General features: G+C 38.3%; 2 protein-coding genes across 4 annotated transcripts; both read right to left on the bottom strand.

The window, feature by feature from the left end:
• Positions 1-793: 793 nt before the first annotated feature.
• On the bottom strand, positions 794-10193 carry LOC143031810 (uncharacterized). Of its 2 annotated transcripts, none has more exons than XM_076196118.1 (2): positions 9961-10193; positions 794-4529 (listed from the first exon to the last, which is right to left on the bottom strand). In XM_076196118.1, the coding sequence occupies exon 2, from the start codon at positions 4136-4138 to the stop codon at positions 2852-2854; it is 1287 nt and encodes a 428-aa protein (XP_076052233.1). In that variant the 5' UTR covers positions 4139-4529; positions 9961-10193; the 3' UTR covers positions 794-2851. The 2 variants fall into 2 exon arrangements, with proteins under 2 accessions (XP_076052233.1, XP_076052234.1); XM_076196119.1 differs by having other exon boundaries at positions 9863-9967.
• A 7698-nt stretch (positions 10194-17891) lies between these two features.
• On the bottom strand, positions 17892-27158 carry LOC143031809 (uncharacterized). Of its 2 annotated transcripts, none has more exons than XM_076196116.1 (2): positions 26941-27158; positions 17892-20710 (listed from the first exon to the last, which is right to left on the bottom strand). In XM_076196116.1, exon 2 carries the CDS (start codon positions 20317-20319, stop codon positions 18856-18858), a length of 1464 nt encoding a protein of 487 aa, XP_076052231.1. In that variant the 5' UTR covers positions 20320-20710; positions 26941-27158; the 3' UTR covers positions 17892-18855. The 2 variants fall into 2 exon arrangements, with proteins under 2 accessions (XP_076052231.1, XP_076052232.1); XM_076196117.1 differs by lacking the exon at positions 26941-27158 and adding an exon at positions 26843-26929.
• Between the last annotated feature and the right edge of the window lie 236 nt (positions 27159-27394).

Below are 27394 nucleotides of genomic sequence, written 5' to 3'. Positions count from 1 at the left end.
CAAAGATATAAGGAAAAGCATTGGCATCTACTCTATGCTATGCAAAATAGATGCCGCCAAGTTAAGATGGTTGGGACATTTAGAGAGGAGGAAGAATGAATTGCAAGGCGATTCTGGGAGTGGATGCCGGACGGAAGAAGGCCAAGAAAGAGATGGAAAGAAAATGTTGAAGAAGTCCTCAGCAGACAAGACTTGCCCAACATCAAAACTCTGAGGGAGGAAGGGGCCTTCCATGATAGAGCCAGATGGAGGAACATGCTGGGACCACTGACAGGCATAACGCCTACTACTGGGAGCTGAAGTAAGAAGAATGTTTTTATTTTATTTTATAAATTTACAAATGGCTACAGAATACAGACTGTGTGTGCAGTATCTATCAAACGTGGTTGTCACAATCTTTTTTTTCTTTTTTTACCTTTCAAGTAAAGTCAGGTACAAAGTTAGGATGGGACTTTCCAGTCACTCCCTTTTTCTTAAACATAATTTATGAGTTTTAATTTTTGCTTTGACTTTGTTCCTCTTTTATGTTAATATTTCTACTATCCCAAGGCTCTTTTAATAGTCTTTTTTTCATCAGTATCTTCTTTGTTCATGTTTTTTATTCCTTAACAATAGGTCTTTGTAGGGAAACTCTACTGATATTTTTTCTCTTTTCCAAATTAAATTTGATACATTAGGAAAAACTAACAAACACTGGAATTGTATGAAGTATACACATTTTTCAGGTCAAAAAGGACAATCTGAGGGGGCGATATTGATAACATACTTCTTGTTTTGTTTTATTTCATTCAACTGAACAAGTACAGGTGATAATACCAACCAAAAACAGTATAAATGATCTCAAAACATGTGAAATTATGAATTTGTATAATTCCATCTTACAGGTCATTGACATATTCTCAAAATAACATCTTTGTTTTAATTCATTATTATGAAATTATACAATTTATTTGACAAATTCAACTTCATTGTGAAAAACTTGTGTACATTTTTTCCTTCATATGCTAGTTGTAAAATGTGTGTACATGCACACAGCTTAGAAGGAACACTGTTCATTGCACAAATGACACTGGAATGGATTCTCACCAATGGGAATCCCCGTGTGACATTTGAGAGACCTGTGTAGGTCCTCATATGCTTTGGGAGAGATTCATTTTGTGAGAAAGCTGCATCACACAGGTTGTGGTGATAGTAGCGTGTCCTCCACCACATATGGCAATCGGGTACAGAGGCCCTGTCCTCCTTCAATGGCTGGGACCCTTGTAAAGAGCTTGAAAAAAAAAAAAAAGGGGGGGGGCAAGAGATGGATGTCACAGAGGTCATGAGAAACTACCAGGTAAAATTCTTAACATCTTATATCAACATTAAACATTAATAATTACAAGGATAGACCCCAACCTGGTGAATAAGGAGAGAGAGAAAAAAAGAGGTGGGGGTGGGGGGTTAGGAAGAAATAATGCTAACAATGCTTTAAGTCTATTCAATTAGAACACTACAGAACCAAAATAGCTACAAGGTTATCACTGGACAAAGGCAATCCGCTGTTCCACCGCGATTGCTGGAATGACTACTGTCATGACTATGTGGCCTTCTGCTGGTACAGTTACTGCTGGAACTGGTACACTGCAATAGCTAGAACAGCACAGCCACAACTATGTGGACTGCCTTCACTGCATGGCTGCTACAAACTTCACAAGGTTTGTCAGGAATAACCTTATAGCTATAAAACATTACGAGAATGTTACCTGCGCTTTGGTAAACAGGTGAAGGAGACTCGAGTGAGTTTGGTGGGTTTATTCTGGTAGGCTGGGTCAGCGGGCAGGGCTCAGCGTCCTGCCCTGAACACCAAAGTGACCGCAGAGTGATCTGAGTCGTGACCCGCTTGTGGCAAGTACAGAATAGAGCTGGGCTGGACACCAAAACCTGGTGTCCTTATATACACATCATGCGTATGCTAAAGAAGCACACAACCCATCCTGACCGAAACATGACTCGGCAGGGCCTAGGTTGTGCTTTCATGAGGATATATATGCATGTAGTACAGGAGTAATATAGACTTAACCTACACAAATATAATACAAGGCCAAAGGCCAGCTATTTCTACACAACATATAAATTTCCTGTCCCTTCCACTTCTGCAGCGGCGATACTATAAGCTGAAATATCGTGCAGAAACACATGTGGGGGACTCTGTTCACCACAGCTACACTTGATCAATGGCTACTACCTTTATCAAACTACAACTAGGGTAACTACAAATTAGACTGCAACTGGAGCAACTACAAACTGGGGCACAACCTTAAACTGGCCAAACTGTATGAGTCAAATCCAGCTGGCTACAACTAAATCTAAAAAGCAGCCAGGCCAATGAATGCCTTTAAATAGATGAGGCAAAGAGCACTATCTATGACTAATCACTCATTTGTATGCATGGACTGTAAATTAATTCAACTTGGGTCTTTACCAGGAGAACAACTAACATTTTTTTTGTACATAAATTGAGGACAAATTCATTATAAATTGAACTGTAAGAACGAATTTGTTCACTCTTAATGACCTTACAGGTAAAACAAAGGGAATGCCATGCCGGATTCTTAATGCATAGGCATTGCTTGAATAATTGCTCTTCTGCTGGCTTAATGCAAGCTATCAGAAAAGTGTGATCTTTTGATCAAACAGGTCATACAGGAATGGCTTCTCTCCAATGTCCATCCACATATGCCTTGTGAGAGAAGTCTTTTGTGAAAAAACTGAATCAAAGATGTCCCACTGGAAAGGCTTCTCTCCTGTGTGAGTCTTCATAAGCTATGTGGAATAACCCTTTTGTGAAAAAGAAGAGTTGCACAGGTTACTAGAAAACCTCTCCTGTGTGGCTCCTCATATGCTTTGTGAGAAAATACTTTCTTGAATAAGTTGCATTGCACAAGTCGCATTGGAAAGCCTTCTCTCCTGTATGGGTCTTCATATGTCTTGTGAGATTTTCCTTTTGTGAGAAAGCAGAACTGCACAGGTCACACTGGAACGGCTTCTCTCTAGTGTGGGTCTTGATATGCATTGCGAGATTACCCTTTAGTGAGAAAGCAGAATTGCACAGGTGACACTGGAAAGGCTTCTCTCCTGTGTGGGTTCTTATATGCAATGTGAGAGAATTCTTTTGTGAGAAAGCTGAATCACACAGGTTGCATTGGAAAGGCTTCTCTCCCGTGTGGGTCCTCATATGCCGTATGAGATGTTCTCTTCGTAAAAAAGCAGAATCACACATGGCACATTGGAAAGGCTTCTCTCCTGTGTGGGTCTTTATATGCATTGTGAGAGAACGCTTATGTGAGAAAACAGAATCACACAGGTTGCATTGGAAAGGCTTCTCTCCTGTGTGGGTCATCATATGCTGTGTGAGATAACCCTTATGTGAGAAAGCAGAATCGCACTGGTCACATTGAAAAGGCTTCTCTCCTGTGTGGGTCCTCATATGGATTGTGAGAGAACTCTTTACTGAGTAAGCAGAATCACACAGGCTGCATTGGAATGGCTTTTCTGTGTGGATCAACATATGCACTGTGAGATTACCCTTATGTGAGAAAACAGAACTGCACAGTTCACACTGGAAAGGCTTCTCTCCTGTGTGAGTCCTCATATGCGTTGTGAGAGAACTCTTTGCTGGGTAAGCAGAATTGCACAGGTTGCACTGGAATGCCTTTGCTCCTGTGTGGATCAACATATGGTTTCTGAGTGTACCCTTTTGTGAGAAAGCAGAACTGCACAGGTCACACTGGAAAGGCTTCTGTCCTGTGTGAGTCCTTATGTGCCTTGTGAGAGAACTCTTTTGTGAGAAAGCCAAATCACACAGGTTGCACTGGAAAGGCTTCTCTCCGGTATGGGTCCTTGTATGCAGTACGAGATGTTCCTTTCGTGAAAAAGTTAAATCACACAGGTTACATTGGAAAGGCTTCTCTCCTTGGTGGGTCCTCATATGCTTTGTGAGAGAATCCGTTTGTGAGAAACCAGAATCATACAGGTCACACTGGAAAGGATTCTCTCCTGTGTGGGTCATCACGTGATCTTTTAGGAAACACTTTTGTGTGAAAGATTTATTGTACAGGCCACACTGGAATGGCTTCTCTTCAGTGTGGGTGATCATATGAAATTTGAGGTGATTCTTTCATAAGAAAGCTGCATTGCACAGGTCACATTGGTAAGGCTTCTCTACTCTGTGGGTCTTCATAGGCTGTATAAGAGAACCCTTTTGTGAGAAAGTAGAATTTCAAAGGTCACACTGGAAAGTCTCCTGTGAGGGTCACCACATGATCTTTGAAGTGACTTTTGTACCATGAGATCACGCTTTTATGAGAAAGCAGAATTGCAAAGGTCACACTTGAAAGGCTTCTCTCCAGTGTGGGTCACCACGTGATATCTAAGATAATTCATGATATAGATGTGCCGTAGCTGTCACACTGGATCCTCTTCATTGTGTGACACATATGGATTCTATGGATAGCTCTTCCAAAGGAATGGTGATAGTTACCCTCTTCCTGGAAAAAAAAATGGAATCTTAAGATTGACATCTAACCCTTAGAAATTGCATAAGACACTAATACGATTGTGAATGTTGTGTACACAAACCATTTCATATTCAAGTACCTTTGTACCTAAACAGACCCTTTGTACTTGCCAAAATGTAACATAAAATAGATAAAAATACTAACAGATATGGTGCTATTATATATTGCATTCTACTTTTTCATTATAAATGTGCTGAAAACTATCCAATAGCTACATGCATACTCTACCTACCACAACTGGACTGATTCAATTTTTGCTCTGGCTTTTTCATCATGTCTTGAAATTTGGAAGAGGGAAATGGCCCAGCTGGCCAAAGCAGTCATATTTTAACATAATTCCACAACATTCCATGTTTGGCCTCACAAGACCAGAATCTAAATCTGACCAACTCTAGGAAGGTTTATGCAGTTCATCTCATCTGACCCAAATAAGCGATGCAAGTCACATCCTTTCAGATACACTGGTAAGTGGTGTACCTGTGTTATTATTTCAGCATAATAAATGAAACTGTAGAGGAACTTTCCATATTTCATCTTGTCACATTAATTAAAATACCTGTTTGTCTAATGGAAAATAAATATTGGATATACCTACTAAAACAATCTCAACAATCATGATGTAATCAGGAAGGAACTGTTATCAAAGGTGCAACCCCAGTATATGTGGCAAGAATACAATGTATAATGTGAGAATTAGTGCTTTAACATTTTCAACCTACAGGTCATTTAAACACAGAGGCATTATATACACAAAACCCAGTTATCTTCCAGGAAGCCTGTGACTCCCTTACTGGTTGTGACACTTGTGTCATAATGCTGTCAAAAAATAAATACACAAAATAAAATTAAATAACTTTTCTTGTGAAACCTTTATTTGATATTAGTATTATCTCAGTTTAGGTGTCCCTGCCTCTTAACCTTAATAAATGTTAAAGTTGGATACTATATGAGTTTTTATACCATTTGAGCATTTCCCTCCTTGAAAATGACAGCCTAATTGCTGAGATCATTCGATCAAGGAATGTACTTGACAATGAGAATGATTACTATCCCAACTTCTTCAATGATGCTAAAGAATGTGCTAACAAATTTCACCACACCACTACATCTAACTGGTTTGTGACATACTATCAGGAAAATAGAGGTAACTTTATCCATGCTGCTAAGTATCTAGAGAGACTGGAGTGTACCCTAAAAATAACCTCAAAATATATGGTCAAGATGATCCGAGGTAAGGATTTAACAGCGACCATAATACTCCTCCATCTACCTTGCCCTTCAGATGGAATTTACAAATCCATCAAACCGCACTGAACATTCAATTACTGCAAACCACATATCTCCAACCAAGACCTACACAAAAAAATTATCGGAAATATTAATTATGCCCTGACAAAGTTCACTGAGTTGCAAAAATAAGAGAAAATAGTAGCATGCTCATGCTCACATTTTATGGTTCATATCTCCCTGAGCAAATAAATATTGGTCCTTTTTCTCTCCCAACAAAAGCTTTCATCAACTGAAAGAGTATACATAAAAAGCTGGTACAACAAAAAATGTAGTGAGGCTAAGGATAGAAGAGACAAAGCTTGGAAAAGATGGAAAAAAAAAAGAAGTAAATGGCAAACATGTATCAAACTATGAAATGATTATGTAAAAATACACAGATGAAAAGAGAAACTATGAAAGAGGTATAACAGAAAAATACAAGGAACAACCTAAACTATTTTACAGGTATGTAAATTGTAAACTGAAAAATAAGCAAGAAATTGGAAAGCTGCACCAGGGAAATTATGAATATAAAGAAGTAGAAATAGCTGAAATTATGAACAGTCATTTCAAATTGGTATTCACAATTGAAAGTTCACAGAACTGTGAGGGAATAGAGGGAGAGAGACAACCCCCACATGAAAGAAATAACTGTAACAAGGAAGGAAATAAGAGACCAAATAAAAAACTTTGATGTCAGAAAATGACATGGTCCGGATGGAATTGCAAATTAGATATTTAAAGAATGCATATAGGAGTTGATGGACAAAATATACAATATAAAAAAGGAAATCCAACCAACGACCAGTCTCCCTAACAAGCACAATAGCAAAAATATGTGAAAAAGTTATCAAAATAGATGGGTTAAACAGCTGGAAGAAAAAAATACACCGAATCCATATCTATTTGGATTTAGACAAGGAAGGTCATGTACAACAAACCTGACCTGCTTCTATTCGAGACTAATAGAAATAATACAAGAGAGGGTGGATGGGCAGACTGTACCTTTCAAGACCTTCAAAAAGCATTTGCTAAAGTACCACACAAGAAATTAATAAGAAAAATAGAATCAATAGATGGCACAAAAGGAAGATTATTGAAATGGATGGAAGACTTCCTGACTGGGAGAAAAATGAGGGTAGTAATTAGACAAATACTCAAATTGGGAAAAATGATAAGTGGTGTCCAGCAAGGTTTGGTATTGGGCCTAATCATGTTTGCCATATATATAAATGACATGGTTGAAGGAATGGAGTGTTATATTAATTTCTTCGCAGATGACGCAAAAATACTAAAGAAAGTAAGAACAGAGGAGGATTGTGAATTATTACAGTTAGACCAGGACAAAATCTGGAAATGGACTCAAAAGTGGGAAGTGAACTTCAATATCAAGAAGTGTAGTATAATGGAGTTTGGAAAAAATAAAAATAGAATATCAAGAATTATAAAATTGGTGAAGAAGTCAAAAAAGTGAACTCAGACAGAGACCTTGGAGTAATAATCAGCAAAGATATGACACCAGACAAACATATCAATAAAATAGTCGGAGAAACCTTCAACCTATTAAGGTCAATGAAAGTGTCATTTGACTACTTGGATGAGTAAATGATTAAAAAAATATTACACTAATAAGACCAAAACTGGAGTATGCAGCAACACTGGACACCTAGTACTAAAAAGAATATAAAGAAATTAGAATACAAAGAGCAATGACAAAGTTGGCACTGACTCCAAATTAACATATGGAAAAAAATTATCCAAATTGGAACTACCAACTCTGGAACAAAGAAGAGAAAGAGGAGATCTACTGATTATAGAATCATGAAAGGAATGGAAATACTTGATAGGGATGATTTATTGAAATGGGACAATGGAAAAACAAGAGGACATGAGAAACTCGAAAAGGATAACTATAGAAGAGATCTGAAAAAAATAGCTTCCCACATAGAGTACTGGATACCTGGAATAAATTAGATAAGGAAACAGTGTGTGCAAACACTATTCACAATTTAAAAAAAAAACTTGATGCTGAAAGATACAAAGAGAGGTCACCACGAGCATAGCTCCCTTCCCATACAACACAACTAGGTAAATACACAGACACACATACACACACACACAAAAGGCTCACACCCACTCCCAGCCATTTTGCTCCCATCCACCACCTTTTCCTCCCTCTCATCTTTGCTCATTTTGGATAATGGGTCATCCCTATATCCCTCCCACTGCTCTGGGTCAAAAGCAATGCAGCAAGACACAGTACATCCATGGCAAAGATGCTTCACTTAATTGGTGACACCCCCTCTCCATCAGCTTCATACAGAAAAAGAGAAGACCTTAAATCATGCTTATACTGTCATACAATGTAAAAGGAGACTTGGTCAATTTTGGGCCAATCAGGAGACTAAATTCAATTTGGAAGAAAGTCTCACACTAGTGGACACAACTGGTCAAGGTCAATTGAGGGAGGACAAAGAGGACACAAATCAGAGGTCTGACCTACCCAAGCTGAAAGTAATCTGGACATATAGGTTACATGACCTGCATCCAGTACCTACGTAAGACTGGATAAGGAAAGGTATAACTGCTAATATTATAATGCAATGACTTCTAATTGATATGACATGGGTATGAGGAGTGAATATCAAGAAATATTTTACTCACAAGAATATCATAATCAGTGCACATTGAATTGCGAGTGAACTTTATGAATTTTTTATTTTCCTACTGAGGAGGACTGAATGGAGCTCCATTCCCGATAAGAATGTAAGAACAATGTAAGTAAATAAGATACACACATTGATAAACATAAAGATGCTTGCCAATCTTGATTTTTTAATCGCTGCCAATGTCAATGTATTGAGCTCAAAATGCTCACAATGATTAGAGCTAGCCAACGACAGAGTTCAAGTTTGCAGCTGAGGGACTGACAAATATTTTTATGATATACCAAAATGTTTGCCACTCAATTTTCTAAAAATTGCTACAAGCAAATATACTAACAAACAAAATTGCTAGCACAGGATCGGGACGCCATCTTGTCATTTGTCAAGTGTTTGTCATCTGCCTGGTCCTGTTGAAATGTCAGTTACATAATGGACATCACTTTGTGCATCGGTTGTTCTCCCAGTCCAGGTAATGTTAACAAGTGGTGTTATACTCATCACGCTACCAATCACTCGAAAAACTTCATCAAACCAGGGGACCAGGAGGTACATACTACTATTGAGCGGGTTTGGCATGACATTAAAGAGTGGGTATTGAGGCCTGGTGTATGCCCTCGGTACTTCGGTACTTCGCGAGGTATATATTCTTGAAGGAATGCTATGGAGCTGAAATCCATGCATTCCTTCAAACTATGAGAAACCTTTATACCCTGCAATCAGAAAGAGTGATTGAACAGGCAGCCAACATCTGTCACAATAACGACAATCCAGATAACCTTTAAATTATATGTACCGATTTACTAAATACGGGTTAGGTTAGGTTTGGTTAGGTTAGAATAGATGAATCTATCACCTTTTCATTTCTTCAACGTTGGCATCTATCAAAACAAACATGGCATACCATTCGTCTGGCTCAACCTCATTAGTTATAAAATCTTTTTTAGCAACTTTTTTTTATTTCCGCCAAGAAAATTGCATATTACATTGATATACAATTTACAAAATTAATAATAAATTTTCTATTGCTATACCATGTAGTTGTTATTGACAAGAGCTAGAGGTAAGAATTGCACCAGTGAGACCTGACCTACCCCCTTGGTAAATGTAGACCTCCACTCATCTTAATTTTCCTTAAATAGCTATTGATATTACTATTAGTTTGCAGTACTTATATCCGGGGTTAAAAATACTCAGAATGATAAGAGCTAATGGACTATATAGGTAATTGCAGGTGCCAGGCTGGCAAACATCTTGATAAATACCTACACATTTACCCCAGCTCAGAATGCCAAATACACTTCCAAACGAGAATTGAAGTGTAGCAAATGCCAAAAGTATACACACAACGCATGCACAAAACTACTTTACCACTATATTATTTCAATTACGAATTCAAGAAAAGGACACTTGTACAAGAATATAAAGCCTGTACAAAACACAGCCACGAAAACAAGCTCTTCAAATACCTGAGAGTGCAACTCAAGCTTGGCTGTCTATGACGTCATATGTAAATAAACAATGCCAGGATCTTGACGAATAAGGGCGTAAAACACGAGTTAAAAGTGACGATGATAAATTAACATCAGGGAAATTCTTACTAGGGAAAGCAAAAATAAATGTTCAAAAGGAGAAACAACAAAACTATTGAAAGGAATAGCAGGATGAAGGAGGCCGGCGGAGTACAAAAACAGGATAGGAATTTTTTACATATTTTCGCGGTTGGAGTATAAACGAAAGAAACCAAACAAAAATAAAGCGGTTTATAGCGATAGTCAGTTAGGATAGGAAATAGAACTATAAAAAAAAGAGGTATTTTTAAATTCTCACTATTGGTAATATAATTATTTTTCATCTTTTCATGTTCACGTTTAACTTCCATCAGATAATTTCTAATCCCTTTAGCTCATTATTTAGTTCTTAATTTTCTTCAGATCAGATATCTCATTGTTAGCTTGAGTTAAACCTTTCGCTAATTCTACAATATCTTTCCTTAGTTCTACGAATTCGTTCTCCCACAATTTTCAATTAATACTTATCTCCTTTTCCATGCCCAAGCTTCGACTCAAATTTCTTCTTTCGTACTTACCAAAACCAGGAAAAGTCTTCGTTATTCAGTCGGAACTTCTCTGTCGTTTCAGGGATTCTCTTTACATTTAATTTCGGTGTAGCGCCTCTAGATGGTTCTACTTTTGAGTCGACATTCGGTTCAAAATCACAATTTTCATTGTCTTTTATTTTCTTTCATAGAATAAATCTAACACAGAAGAAATATAATTTTAGGTAACCACATTGCCCCCCCCCCCTCCCATTCAATACAAACCAGGCTTCTTGTTTTCCTTGCACTATTGAGAATTTTCGTCTTGTTCGGCATACTTCCGAGCTCTAGTTGATAGGTGTGTGTGTGATTCACCTTGGTTTTTGGATCACGTGTTGGACTCGTCATTGACAGTTGTTTTCCTCCCGGAGAGATCAGAGCTCGCATGACCGATCTATGGGTAATGCTGTGACCTTACACGCACACACACACCCTACTCCTCGCCCACAAGAGTTGGAGTAACGACTCAAAGCGCAGCGATACTGAAATTATTTCAGCCCTGGGTAGGATTTGATTCCCCGGACCGCCGCAGTGACAGTCAGGGACTCTACCTACAGCGCCACCTTGTGTGCGTGTGCGTGCGTGTGTGTGTGTGTGTGTGTGTGTGTGTGTGTGTTCACTTGGTCTTTGGATCACGTGTTGGACTCGTGATCGACAGCTATTTCCCTCCTGGAAGAGAGCTCAGTGTATTTACCTAGTTGTATTTTGCGGGCAGGGGAGCTATGCTCGTGGTGTCCCGCCTTTGTATATCGCACTGTCTAGTTTACTTTTAAACTCATGAATGGTTTTTGCGCATACTATTTCATTATTCAGTTTGTTCCAAGTGTCCACTACTCTTTGTGGAAAACTGTTTTTCTTCAGTTCTCTTCTATAGCTATGTTTTTTTTTTTCTTTCCATGCCCTCTTGTCCCAGTTTGGTAAGTCCTCTCTGTCAAGTATCTCTGCCTTTCATGATTCTGTAGATGGTCAGTAGGTCACATCTCTCTCTTCTTTGCTCCAGCATTGGTAACTCCAGTTTAGCCAATCTCTCCTCATATGATAGGTTTGCAAGTGCTTTATATTCTTTTTGGTACTGGGTATACTCTAGTCTATATCAATATAACCAATATTTTTTTTTATCATGTCTTCGTCCAAGTATGCAAATGCCACTTTTATTGATCTTAGCAAGTTGTAGGCCTCTCCGACAATTTTGTTAATCTGTTTATCATAGGACAAGTCGTTTGTGATAATTACCCCCCAAATCTTTTTCGGATCCAGCCTTCTTTACCTCCTTGGTTCCAATTGTATATTTTCCTGATATTCTGTTTTTGCTTTTTCCAAACTCCATTATGCTACACTTCTTAGTATTAAAGTCCACTTCCCATTTCTGACTCCAGTGTGTATTCACTTGGTCCTTGGATCACGTGTTGGACTCGTGATCGACAGCTATTTCCCTCCTGGAAGAGAGCTCAGAGCTCGTAGGTCCGATCTATGGGTAATGCTATGACCTTGCACACACACACACACACACCCAACTCCCCGCCCACGAGAGTCAGAGTAACGACCCGAGGCACAGCGATACCAAAATAATTTCGGCCCTGGGCAGGATTCGAACTGGGTACTGGGAGCACTTCTACTTCCCAGATCAGCGCTCTACCAACTGTGCCACTGTGTGTGTGTGTGTGTGTGTGTGTGTGTGTGTGTGTGTGTGTGTGTGTGTGTGTGTGTGTGTGTGTGTGTGTGTGTGTGTGTTATAGTAAATATTTACCTTAGGTAAGGTTAGGGTAAAATTCCAGACTCACGCACACACGTATATCTAACATGATATTTATATTGTCCAATAGCTCCTAACGTAGACTTCTCATATCGTAAGTTCCTGGCCGTGGTCGGTCAATTGTGAGGCTAAAATCTTAACTTTCCGTCAATCATATACATACGCATAAAAAAGGCTCTTTCACCCCTTGTAAGGGAGGTAGAAAAAAAAGGCATAAAAACCACTCCCATCCATTCCATCCCCACCACACTCTACTCACCTCCACCCTCTTCCCTCCCTCTTCTCTTGACACCTCCTGGATGACGGGTCATCCCTGTATCTTGTCCACTGCCCTGGGTCAGAAGCAGTGTTGCAAGACACAGCACATCCACAGCAAGGCCGCTTCATTAAATCGGCGACCCCCCCCCCCTCATGCAGACAAGGAAAAGACGGGGAGAAATCCCTTCGGGCTGCATCAATTTTTTCTCATGCATAACCCCTCACCCCCCCCCATCCCCCACCCATTCCTCCTCATGGATCACAACATCATCCATATACTACCATTCTCCATTCACCCCTGTCTTCTGTCCTCTCCCGTTCTTCCTCAACAGACATCCATCTCTTCCCCAAAGCCTCTTTTACCCCATCCATCCATCCATCTCATGTTAGGTCACCACCTCATGTTCACTCCTTCCACCTCTGCCTTCCACACCTCTTTCACAATTCTTCACCCATTCTTTCCTTGTGTCCAAATCACCCCAATACTCTTTCATCCACCCTATCTCCCAACTCCCTTTCCACCCCCGTTATCATCCTCACCTCCTCATTTCTCACTCTATCCAGACTAGTAACCCCTATCATACTTCTCAGACACCTCATCTCAAACACATTCAAACTTCTTCTCTCTTCCTCTCTTATGTTTCATGTTTCTGTCCCATACAGTGCTGTTGGCACAGTCACTCCTTCATACAATCTCCTCTTAGCATCCATTCCCAAATGTCTATTTCTCATTGCAGCCCGTCTGGGGTATTGGCTGCATGTTGTTATGGCAAAGTAGCATGCACTTGATACTTTAGGGTCTATATGGGGTGCCTCTACGGACCAGAGCTACACATAATTTTGTCTGTGATAGAGGAGGACTCTGCTCACAGAGAAATGATGAAACTTTTAGTACTGCTACTGTCCCTCCGTTATGCGAGAGGTAAATGTAAGGGTGGTGGGTCAGGGATTTGAGATGTTTAAAGAAAATGAAGAAAAGTGGGAGGTGCTCCAACTGTTGTTTGCGGACGACACTGCGCTTGTAGCAGAATCAGAGGAGGGATTGAGGAAGTTGGTGACAGAGTTTGGGAGAGTGTGTGAAAGAAGAAATTTGAAGATAAATGTCGGTAAAAGTAAGGTGATGAGATGTACAAGGGGTGAAAGTGGCAGAAGACTGGAAGTGAGTATTAAGGGAGAGCGACTGAAGAAGTGGATAGTGTAATAGACTTGGATGCACCCAAGTATCTAAAACTATCCACTCCCTCCAGTCTCTCTCCCTTAATACTCACTTCCAGTCTACTGCCACTTTCACCCCTTGTACATATCAGACCATTGCTGTAATTTATCTAATTCTTCTTGAATATCTAATTGGTTTAAGTGATCATTTGCCATTCCACACAGTTTTGTATCATCAGCAAATTTGGAAACAGTAGATTTTAGTCCGTGGTCTATATCATTTATACATACTATGGATAGAAGTGGCAAAAGAACGGAACCTTGAGGAACTTCACTCGTAACATTTTTCCATCTAGAAGTTTTCCATTTAAAACAACTCTGTTTTCGATCATTCAACCACTTACTACTCCAACTTAATAGGCTACCACTTATTCCATGTGAAGCTAATTTAGTAAGTAGTCTTTCGTAGGGGAAGAGTTCCCATATAAACAAAGCAGAAATGGCTATCGAAATTTTGACCATTCCAATATACAATGGAGTTGCCAGAGGTTGCCAATAATTTATCTATTTTATTCTGTATACATATATATATATATATATATATATATATATATATATATATATATATATATATATATATATATATATAACCTGAATTGAGCTGTAATATTTGGTCGAAGTGTTTCACAATCATAGAGATTATTTTTAATGTTTACCTAAAATTCGTTCATGTGCCAGAATTTTTCGAGTGATCGCGTCCACAGGTCCCCTTAAAGACTTGTATCAAGTCACCTCTGAGTCTACACTCTTTTAAGGAAAACAGATTCATATGTTTTAGTCGGTTTTTTGTATGATTTATTTTTTATATTTGGATTCAGTTTTGTGGCTCGCCGTTGTACTTTTTCCAATCTGCCAATGTCTTTAACGTCCTGCTTGAGGTGGCACTGCATGGAGGACAGTGCTAAAAAAAAACCAGGACGGTCCTGCCTACAGTAGGACGTCTGGCCACCCCATTTTCCCTCTCACGAGAGACTACTCAATAAAAATGGGAGGAAAAGTGTTACAATGTATTAGAACTTGGATCAGTGACAGAAAACAACAGATCACCATAAATGATATTAAATTCAAAATGGAGTGTTTCTAGTGCAGTTCCCCAGGGTTCAGTTCTGGGTCTCTTATTGTTCATTATGTACATAAATGACTTGGAGAATGGGATTACCAGCGATATCAGTAAGTTTGCGTGCGGATGACAATATAACAGGATGCCTAATTAGATCAGGAGACGACGCTGAGATTCTACAGGATGATCTTAACAAATTGTTTACATGGTCAGTGAAATGACAAATGGACTTTAATATATCAAAAGTGCAGCATGTTAAACGTAGGGCTACACAACCTCGAAAGCAGATATAATTTGGATAACACATTTTGGAGAAAACTGAGTGCGAGACTTGGGAGTTCTAGTGAGCCCTGACCTTAAATCCAGGAAACAGTGTAATAGTGCTAGGAATAAAGCTAACAGAGCATCAGGTTTCAGTGCTAGGACGGTTACGAATAAAAGTGCAGGGGTAATTATCACACTCTAGCGTTAGACCCATCCTTGAATATACGGTACACTTTTGGTCTCTGTTTCTATAGAATGGACATCAATTCACTGGAATCAGTACAGAGGGGAATGATCAAAATGATACATGGGCTCAGAAGTTTGCCTTATGAGGAGAGGCTTAAGCATCTTAACTTACGCTCTCCGGAAAGATGAAGAGTGCGTGTGTGTGTGTGTGTGTGTGTGGGGGGGGTGATCCAATAGAGGTGTTCAAGTAAGTCAAAGGCTTTATCAAGGATGACGCAAAGTAGTCCGGCAGTAAGAAGGCCAAAATAGGCCTAACCTCAAACTGATTGTTAAAGTTTTTTTTCTCTTGATTATTGTTGTATATAATATATTTAAACTATTCTTTAAATCAAAGCATGATAACTGCAAACTAATAGATAAAACATATATCGTAAAATGTAATACTATAAGTCCTAACGTCATATAATTTCATAGTAGGGCATATTAGTCAAACATATTGGATTTAAAGTGACAAATCATGTGTACCGCGACATATTGTTCATTAAAAAGACGTTAAATTGGTGGCCATTTTGAATTCCAAGATGGCGGACAAAGGCAAGTACTTTTTTATTACACCATTCAATTGCTGATACCTAAAAATGAGGGTATAGACACCAAATTTGCGTCTCTCTGTGCCTTTGAAGTAAAGTTATGGACAAAATTGGAATCGTACTTCCGGAAATGACCCCTCCTGTCCGCCATCTTGATTACTTCAAATTGCCCAAGAGTTACATCTTCACACCCACCTGGAATTATTTACAGAGACCATATACAGCAATAATCAATCGAGAAAAAAATAAAAAATAAAAATCAATTTGACCTTGACCCTCTCTACTGCCGGACTAAAGTCATGTCATTTAGACAACAGGGCAGGATTGGCAGTAATGGATTTAAATTGCACAAATTTAGATTAAAGGAGGAAATAGGCAAGAATTGGTTTACTAATTGGGAGGTCAACGAATGAAATAGAGTTAGTAACCATGTAGTGACCGCTGAAACTATCAGTTGTACTAAGTAATGGTTAAACAGCTTTATGGATGGGAGTGATAGATGGTAATTCACATAGAACTGCCAAGTGTAGGCATTATATTCTCTTGCAGTCTCCTTCATTATTATGTTCTTATTACATGTTCTCTTCAACAAGAACCCAATGTGTTGGATAAGAAATGAAATAGATGATATCCATATATTTCGATCACGGACTGTGATCCTCTTCAGTGGAATACATAGTGGAGCAAAAGGCATGTCTTATATACAGAGAAAGAAGAAGGAACATGGGCAGGGCTCAAGTGGCGTCTAATGCTTTGCGGGGCAAATCATCCGCCTTCACCAAAGATGGTAATCATTTATTGACTGCCCAGGTAGTAATACAGTCTGGTGACCATTGTCCATTTGAAATAATAAAATTAGGAAATTTATCTATCAAGGAGGATTCTATTATTTCCCTTTTGAAACTGCACTTTGAATTCAAAGTAATTTTGGCCTTATTCCAATCCATACGATGGCCTTCCTTGTCTACGAGTTGGAAGACAGCGGAATTTTGTTGTGCATATTTAACTGAATTCTTGTGTTGGTTCATTCTAGTGTGTAAATCTCTACCTTGTTTGTCCCCAATATACCTTATTACAATCCGAGCATGGAAGTTTATAGACACCTTGATTTATTTCTTCTCTAGGTCTTTGATGTACATTAACTATTTTCTTGGACAAGTTATTGGGAAAACTAAAAACAAAGTTTATGTCTTTCTTTTGTAGAAATTGCGAACTATCATTTAAGGACTTATTATAAGGCAATTTGATAGAGTTTTTGTCTCATATGAAATTCTTAGTGGAATGGGAAGTGGATCCATAGTGACTAATTTTGGCTTTGCTTAGGGCTCCATTTAAAAACCAATCAGGATACCCTATTCTTTTTAGTTGATTCCTAATGGCCGTTATCTCCATTTCCAAATGGACTACATAATCTGAGTGCCCTCAGGAAAAGACCTGAGGCAACACTATATTTAATTATATCTGGATGATGGCTGAAAAAGTGTACATAACTCCCCGTATGTGTGGGTTTTCTGTACACTGTAAAAGACAAATGATCCTGATGTCGTATTAGTAGAATATCTAGAAATGGCAATCTATTATCCACCTCCCAAAACATTAGACGCCACTTGACCCCTGCCCATGTTCCTTCTTCTTTCTCTGTATATAAGACATGCCTTTTGCTCCACTACTCTGTATTCCACTGAGGAGGATCACAGTCCGTGATCGAAATATATGGATATCATCTATTTCATTTCTAGAAATTTACGAATGTGTTACGACATTACTTTGTAGATATGTTCTCTTATATAACCTTCGCTGATGTTGTCAACACTGCGCATTTGTGCGGAGCGCCAGGTAATCATTACGTAAATGGATCGGACGTCGAGAACGTACTTCCCCTATGTGTATCTCCTCAGTTCTCATACCACACAATCTATATAAAATCACACGATTCTTAATAAAATTACATTACAAATAATACAATATAATTTAAATAAAACTTTTAATTCTTATCAAAATACAACATACGGTTCAACACAAGACAGATAACCACATGCTATTTTTATCATAATCACGCAAGGGCATGACAATAGCAGACATTATTATTATTTTATTTATTATTATTGTTGTTGTTGTTATTATTATTATCAATATCACGTTCACTCTAGGGTGTCACACCTTTTGCCTTATACTGATATCTCATGAGAGAGTATCAGCAAGGACATTTTGTAAAAATAACTTCCACCTAGTTAGATGAGTTTAGAAATATGCTTGTGTACAATTCCATTTTACAAGTCACTGACATACTCTCAAAATAACATCTTTGCTTTAACTCATTATTATGAAATTATACAATTTATTTGACAAATTCAATTTCATCGTGAAAACCTTGTGTACATTTTTTTCTTCATGCGATAGTTGTAAAATGTGTGTGCAGGCACACAGCTTAGAAGGAACAGTGTTCATTGCACAAATCACACTGGAATGGATTCTCACCAGCTTGAATCACCATGTGACATTTGGGAGACTTGTGTGGGTCCTCATATGCTTTGTGAGAGACTCCTTTTGTGAGAAAGCTGCATCGCACAGGTGGTGGAGAAAGTAGTGACCTCCACCATGCATGGTCCACAGGTACAAAGGCTATACAGGAATGGCTTCTCTCCAATACCTATCCTCATATACCTTGTGAGAGAAGTCTTATGTGAAAAACCAGAATCTACAAGGTCAAACTGGAAAGGCTTCTCTCCTGTGTGAGTCTTCATATGCTTTTGTGAACAAGCAGAGTTGCAGAGGTCACACTAGAAAACCTCTCCTGTGTGGCTCCTTATATGCTTTGTGAGATGATCCTTTTTTGAGAAATCTGCAATGCACAGGTCACACTGGAAAGGCTTCTCTCCTGTGTGCGCCCTCATTTGCTTTTTAAGATTGCCCTTGTGTAAGGAAGCAAAACTGCACAGGTCACAATGGAAAGGTTTCTCTCCTTGTGTGGGTCCTGATATGACTTGTGAGAGAACCCTTTACTGAGAAAGCAGAATCACACAGGTTACAATGGAAAGGCTTCTCTCCTGTGTGGGTCCTTATATGCTGTGTGAGAGAACCCTTTATTGAGAAAGCAGAATCACACAGGCCACACTGGAAAGGCTTCTCTCCTGAGTGGGTCCTCATATGCTGTATGAGATGTTCCTTTCGTGAAAAAGCAGAATCACACAGGTCACATTGGAAAGGCTTCTCTCCTGTGTGAGTCCTCATATGCTTTGTGAGAGAACCCTTTCGTGAGAAAGCAGAATCACACAGGTCACATTGGAAAGGCTTCTCTCCTGTATGAGTCCTCATATGCTTTGTGAGAGAACCCTTATGTGAGAAAGCAGAATGACACAGGTCACATTGGAAAGGCTTCTCTCCTGTGTGGGTCCTCATATGCATTGTGAGACCACCCTTTAGTGAGAAAGCAGAATCACACAGGCCACACTGGAAAGGCTTCTCTCCTGAGTGGGTCCTCATATGCTTTATGAGAGAACCCTTTTGTGAGAAAGCAGAATCACACAGGTCACATTGGAAAGGCTTCTCTCCTGTATGAGTCCTCATATGCTTTGTGAGAGAACCCTTATATGAGAAAGCAGAATCACACAGGTCACATTGGAAAGGCTTCTCTCCTGTGTGGGTCCTCATATGCTTTGTGAGATCACACTTTTGTGAGAAAGCAGAATCACACAGGTCACACTGGAAAGGCTTCTCTCCTGAGTGGGTCCTTATATGCTTTGTGAGAGAACACTTTAGTGAGAAAGCAGAATTGCACAGGTCACACTGGAAAGGCTTCTCTCCTGTGTGGGTCATCATATGCTTTGCAAGATTACCTTTTTCTGAGAAAGCTGAATCACACAGGTCACAATGAAATGGCTTCTCTCCTGAGTGGGTCCTGATATGCCTTGTGAGATCACCCTTTTGTGAAAAAGCAGAATCACAAAGGTCACACTGGAAAGGCTTCACTCCTGTGTGGGTCCTTATATGCCTTGTGAGAACATACTTTTGTGAGAAAACAGAATCACACAGGTTGCATTGGAAAGGCTTCTCTCCTGTGTGGATCCCCATATGCTGTGTGAGAGAACCCTTATGTGAGAAAGCAGAATTGCACTGGTCACATTGGTAAGATTTCTCTCCTGTGTGGGTCCTCATATGGATTGTGAGAGACCTCTTTACTGAATAAGCAGAATTACACAGGCTGCATTGGAATGGCTTTTCTGTGTGGATCAACATATGCACTGTGAGATTACCCTTATGTGAGAAAACAGAACTGCACAGGTCACACTGTAAAGGCTTCTCTCCTGTGTGGGTCATCACGTGATCTTTTAGGAAACACTTTTGTGTGAAAGATTTATTGCACAGGCCACACTGGAATGGCTTCTCTTCAGTGTGGGTGATCATATGAAATTTGAGGCGATTCTTTCATAAGAGAGCTGCATTGCACAAGTCACATCGGTAAGGCTTCTCTACTCTGTGGGTCCTCATATGCTGTATAAGAGAACCCTTTTGTGAGAAAGTAGAATTTCAAAGGTCACACTGGAAAGTCTCCTGTGAGGGTCACCACATGATCTTTGAAGTGACTTTTGTACCATGAGACCACGCTTTTATGAGAAAGCAGAATTGCAAAGGTCACACTTGAAAGGCTTCTCTCCAGTGTGGGTCACCACGTGATATTTAAGATAATTCATGATATAGATGTGCCGTAGCTGTCACACTGGATCCTCTTCATTGTGTGACACATATGGATTCTATGGATAGCTCTTCCAAAGGAATGGTGATAGTTACCCTCTTCCTGGAAAAAAAAATGGAATCTTAAGATTGACATCTAACCCTTAGAAATTGCATAAGACACTAATACGATTGTGAATGTTGTGTACACAAGCCATTTCATATTCAAGTCCCTTTGTACCTAAACAGACCCTTTGTACTTGCCAAAATGTAACATAAAATAGATGAAAATACTAACAGATATGGTGCTATTATATATTGCATTCTACTTTTTCATTAGAAATGTGCTGAAAACCATCCAATAGCTACATGCATACTCTACCTACCACATCTGGAATGATTCAATTTGTGCTCTGGCTTTTTCATCATGTCTTGAAATTTGGAAGAGGGAAATGGCCCAGCTGGCCAAAGCAGTCATATTTTAACATAATTCCACAACATTCCATGTTTGGCCTCACAAGACCAGAATCTAAATCTGACCAACTCTAGGAAGGTTTATGCAGTTCATCTCATCTGACCCAAATAAGCGATGCAAGTCACATCCTTTCAGATACACTGGTAAGTGGTGTACCTGTGTTATTATTTCAGCATAATAAATGAAATTGTAGAGGAACTTTCCATATTTCATCTTGTCACATTAAGTATTATACCTGTTTGTCTAATGGAAAATAAATATTGGATATACCTACTAAAACAATCTCAACAATCATGATGTAATCAGGAAGGAACTGTTATCAAAGGTGCAACCCCAGTATATGTGGCAAGAATACAATGTATAATGTGAGAATTAGTGCTTTAACATTTTCAACCTACAGGTCATTTAAACACAGAGGCATTATATACACAAAACCCAGTTATCTTCCAGGAAGCCTGTGACTCCCTTACTGGTTGTGACACTTGTGTCATAATGCTGTCAAAAAATAAATACACAAAATAAAATTAAATAACTTTTCTTGTGAAACCTTTATTTGATATTAGTATTATCTCAGTTTAGGTGTCCCTGCCTCTTAACCTTAATCAATTTTAAAGTTGGATACTATATGAGTTTTTATACCATTTGAGCATTTCCCTCCTTGAAAATGACAGCCTAATTGCTGAGATCATTCGATCAAGGAATGTACTTGACAATGAGAATGATTACTATCCCAACTTCTTCAATGATGCTAAAGAATGTGCTACCAAATTTCACCACACCACTACATCTAACTGGTTTGTGACATACTATAAGGAAAATAGAGGTAACTTTATCCATGCTGCTAAGTATCTAGAGAGACTGGAGTGTTCCCTAAAAATAACCTCAAAATATATGGTCAAGATGATCCGAGGTAAGGATTTAACAGCGACCATAATACTCCTCCATCTACCTTGCCCTTCAGATGGAATTTACAAATCCATCAAATCGCACTGAACATTCAATTACTGCAAACCACATATCTACAACCAAGACCTACACAAATTCTCGGAAATATTAATTATGCCCTGACAAAGTTCACTGAGTTACAAAAATAAGAGAAAATAGTAGCATGCTCATATTTTATAGTTCATATCTCCCTGAGCAAATAAATATTGGTCCTTTTTCTCTCCCAATAAAAGCTTTCATCAACTGAAAGAGTATACATAAAAAGCTGGTACTACAAAAAATGTAGTGAGGCTAAGGATAGAAGAGACAAAGCCTGGAAAAGATGGAAAAAAAAAAGTAAATGGCAAACATGTATCAAACTATGAAATGATTATGTAAAAATATGCAGATGAAAAGAGAAACTATGAAAGAGGTATAACAGAAAAATACAAGGAACAACCTAAACTATTTTACAGGTATGTAAATTGTAAACTGAAAAATAAGCAAGAAATTGGAAAGCTGCACCAGGGAAATTATGAATATAAAGAAGTAGAAATAGCTGAAATTATGAACAGTAATTTCAAATTGGTATTCACAATTGAAAGTTCACAGAACTGTGAGGGAATAGAGGGAGAGAGACAACCCCCACATGAAAGAAATAACTGTAACAAGGAAGGAAATAAGAGACCAAATAAAAAACTTTGATGTCAGAAAATGACATGGTCCGGATGGAATTGCAAATTAGATATTTAAAGAATGCATATAGGAGTTGATGGACAAAATATACAATATAATTAAATACTCAAAGAAGGAAAGGTACCACAGGACTGGAAAAATGCAAATATTGTACCAATATATAAGGGAGGAAAAAAAGGAAATCCAACCAACGACCAGTCTCCCTAACAAGCACAATAGCAAAAATATGTGAAAACGTTATCAAAATAGATGGGTTAAACAGCTGGAAGAAAAAAATACACCGAATCCATATCTATTTGGATTTAGACAAGGAAGGTCATGTACAACAAACCTGACCTGCTTCTATTCGAGACTAATAGAAATAATACAAGAGAGGGTGGATGGGCAGACTGTACCTTTCAAGACCTTCAAAAAGCATTTGCTAAAGTACCACACAAGAAATTAATAAGAAAAATAGAATCAATAGATGGCACCAAAGGAAAATTATTGAAATGGATGGAAGACTTCCTGACTGGGAGAAAAATGAGGGTAGTAGTTAGACAAATACTCAAATTGGGAAAAATGATAAGTGGTGTCCAGCAAGGTTCGGTATTGGCTCCAATCATGTTTGACATATATATAAATGACATGGTTGAAGGAATGGAGTGTTATATTAATTTCTTCGCAGATGACGCAAAAATACTAAAGAAAGTAAGAACAGAGGAGGATTGTGAATTATTACAGTTAGACCAGGACAAAATCTGGAAATGGACTCAAAAGTGGGAAGTGAACTTCAATATCAAGAAGCATAGTATAATGGAGTTTGGAAAAAATAAAAATAGAATATCAAGAATTATAAAATTGATAAAGAGGTCAAACAAGTGAACTCACACAGAGACCTTGGAGTAATAATTAATCAGCAAAGACATGACACCAGACAAACATATCAATAAAATAGTCGGAGAAACCTTCAACCTATTAAGGTCAATGAAAGTGTCATTTGACTACTTGGATGAGTAAATGATTAAAAAAATATTACACTAATAAGAACAGAAGTGGAGTATGCAGCAACACTATGGACACCCAGTACTAAAAAGAATATAAAGAAATTAGAATACAAAGAGCAATGACAAAGTTGGCACCTACTCTCTCCAAATTAACATATGAACAAAGATTGTCCAAATTGGAACTACCAACTCTGGAACAAAGAAGGGAAAGAGGAGATCTGCTGACTATTTATAGAATCATGAAAGGAATGGACATCCTAGGTGGGGATGATTTATTAAAATGGGACAATGGAAAAACAAGAGGACAAGAAAATAAACTAAAAAAAAAAATAACTATAGAAGAGATCTGAAAAAAATAGCTTCCCACATAGAGTGCTGGATACCTGGAATAAATTAGATAAGGAAACAGTGTGTGCAAACACTATTCAAAATTTTAAGGAAAAACTTGATGCTGAAAGATACAAAGATGGGTCACCACAAGCATAGCTTCCTTCCCATATAATACAACTAGGTAAATACACAGACACACATATACACACACACACACAAAAAGCTCACACCCACTCCCAGCCATTTTGCTCCCATCCACCACCTTTTCCTCCCTCTCATCTTTGCTCATTTTGGATAATGGGTCATCCCTATATCCCTCCCACTGCTCTGGGTCAAAAGCAATGCAGCAAGACACAGTACATCCATGGCAAAGATGCTTCACTTAATTGGTGACACCCCCTCTCCATCAGCTTCATACAGAAAAAGAGAAGACCTTAAATCATGCTTATACTGTCATACAATGTATAAGGAGACTTGGTCAATTTTGGGCCAATCAGGAGACTAAATTCAATTTGGAAGAAAGTCTTATACTAGTGGACACACCTGGGCAAGGTCAATTGAGGGAGGACAAAGAAGACACAAATCAGAGGCCTGACCTACCCAAGCTGAAAGTAATCTGGACATATAGGTTACATGACCTGCATCCAGTACCTATGTAAGACTGGATAAGGAAAGGTATAACTGCTCATACTATAATGCAATGACTTCTAATTGATATGACATGGGCATGAGGAGTGAATATCAAGAAATATTTTACTCACAAGAATATCATAATCAGTGCACATTGAATTGCGAGTGAACTTTATGAATTTCTTATTTTCCTACTGAGGAGGACTGAATGGAGCTCCATTCCCGATAAGAATGTAAGAACAATGTAAGTAAATAAGATACACACATTGATAAACATAAAGATGCTTGCCAATCTTGATTTTTTAATCGCTGCCAATGTCAATGTATTGAGCTCAAAATGCTCACAATGATTAGAGCTAGCCAACGACAGAGTTCAAGTTTGCAGCTGTGGGACTGACAAATATTTTTATGATATACCAAAATGTTTGCCACTCTCAATTTTCTAAAAATTGCTACAAGCAAATATACTAACAAACAAAGTTGCTAGCATAGGATCGGGACGCCATCTTGTCGTTTGTCAAGTGTTTGTTGTCTGCCTGGTCCAGTTGAAATGTCAGTTACATAATGAACTTCACTTTGTGCATCGGTTGTTCTCCCAGTCCAGGTAATGTTAACAAGTGGTGTTATACTCATCAAGCTACCAATCACTCGAAAAACTTCATCAAACCAGGGGACCAGGAGGTACATACTACTATTGAGCGGGTTTGGCATGACATTAACCCATATCGGACACAGAGCCGAGATATCGGTTTGTTCGACAGAGTCCTAATGACGATATTTCGGCTCCGTTTAAATTTCGCGGTTCTTAAAGATATTCGTCTTTGTTTACACTGAGCCGAGACTTGATGTATCTAGACCAACCATTGGCCTATCATTTCCACGAGGTGGTCCAGCCAACCAATCACAGGGTGGCTTATAAATTGAATCTTATCAGCAGTAGCGGCACATTCGCTTTCCTGATCAAAGTGCGTCGGAAAAGTTTACATATTTTGCCCATTTTTTTTCTTGTGATTAGTGCCGTAATCAGAAAAAAAATGGTTATAGAAAAATAGATAAGTATCTGAGGAACAATACTTATAATAGATATTGTTATACAGTGCGTAATACCTTTGAAATAGGCAAATATAAGACGGCCTCATTGCAAAAGTCATGGCGTCTGCGTGTTTTAGTGGTGAAGATGAAATTGTCTTTCAACTTTCTGATTCTAATATTTTTTTTTCATTATCCATATTAATTTTTCTTAGTTTCCTTTTCATCAAAAGAAAATACAGACTCTAAGCTTTATTTTGATGTATAATCATCCATATTATGTTTAATAACAAGTACATTTGTAAATGAAATTAAAATGTGAGTGTATGGGCCATTGTATCCATTGTTTTTATGAACGCATAGCAAATGCTTTGTTTACATATGTGCTCCGGGCAATAAGGGTTAAAGAGTGGGTATTGAGGCCTGGTGTATGCCCTCGATACTTCGGTACTTTGCGAGGTATATATTCTTGAAGGAATGCAATTGAGCTGAAATCCATGCATTCCTTCAAACTATGAGAAACCTTCATACCCCACAATCAGAAAGAGTGATTGAACAGGTAGCCAATATCTGTCACAATTACGACAATCCAGATAACCTTTATATTATATGTACCAATTTACTAAATACAGGTTAGGTTAGGTTTGGTTAGAATAGACGAATTTATCACCTTTTCATTTCTTCAACGTTGGCATCTATCAAAACAAACATGGCATACCATTCGTCTGGCGCAACCTCATTAGTTATAAAATCTTTTTTAGCAACTTTTTTTTTATTTCTGCCAAGAAAATTGCATATTACATTGATATACAATTTACAAAATTAATAATAAATTTTCTATTGCTATACCACGTAGCTGTTATTGATAAGAGCTAGAGGTAAGAATTGCACCAGTGAGACCTGACCTACCCCCTTGGTAAATGTAGACCTCCACTCATCTTAATTTTCCTTAAATAGCTATTGATATTACTATTAGTTTGCAGTACTTATATCCGGGGTTAAAAATACTCAGAATGATAAGAGCTAATGGACTATATAGGTAATTGCAGGTGCCAGGCTGGCAAACATCTTGATAAATACCTACACATTTACCCCAGCTCAGAATGCCAAATACACTTCCAAACGAGAATTGAAGTGTAGCAAATGCCAAAAGTATACACACAACGCATGCACAAAACTACTTTACCACTATATTATTTCAATTACGAATTCAAGAAAAGCACACTTGTACAAGAATATAAAGCCTGTACAAAACACAGCCACGAAAACAAGCTCTTTAAATACCTGAGAGTGCAACTCAAGCTTGGCTGTCTATGACGTCATATGTAAATAAACAATGCCAGGGTCTTGACGAATAATGGCGTAAAACACGAGTTGAAAGTGACAATGATGAATTAACATCAGGGAATTTCTTACTAGGGAAAGCAAAAATAGATGTTCAAAATGAGAAACTACAAAACTATTGAAAGGAATAGCAAGATGAAGGAGGCGGGTGGAGTACAATAACAGGATAGGATTTCTTTTTACATATTTTCGCGGTTGGAGTATAAACGAAAGAAATATAACAAAAACAAAGCGCTCTATAGCGATAGTGAGTTAGGATAGGAAATAGTGAGAACTAAAAAAAAAGAGGTATTTTTAAGTTCTCACCACTGGTAGTATCATTGTTTTTCATCTTTTCATTTTCACGTTTAACTTCCATCAGATAATTTTTAATCCCTTTAGCTCATTATTTAGT

Source organism: Oratosquilla oratoria, chromosome 12 (assembly GCF_046742065.1).
Source record: "Oratosquilla oratoria isolate Oo_2021 chromosome 12, ASM4674206v1, whole genome shotgun sequence".
Lineage (NCBI taxonomy): Eukaryota > Metazoa > Arthropoda > Malacostraca > Stomatopoda > Squillidae > Oratosquilla > Oratosquilla oratoria.
Note: the sequence above shows the minus strand (reverse complement) of the source record. Positions and strands in the feature narration are given on the sequence as shown.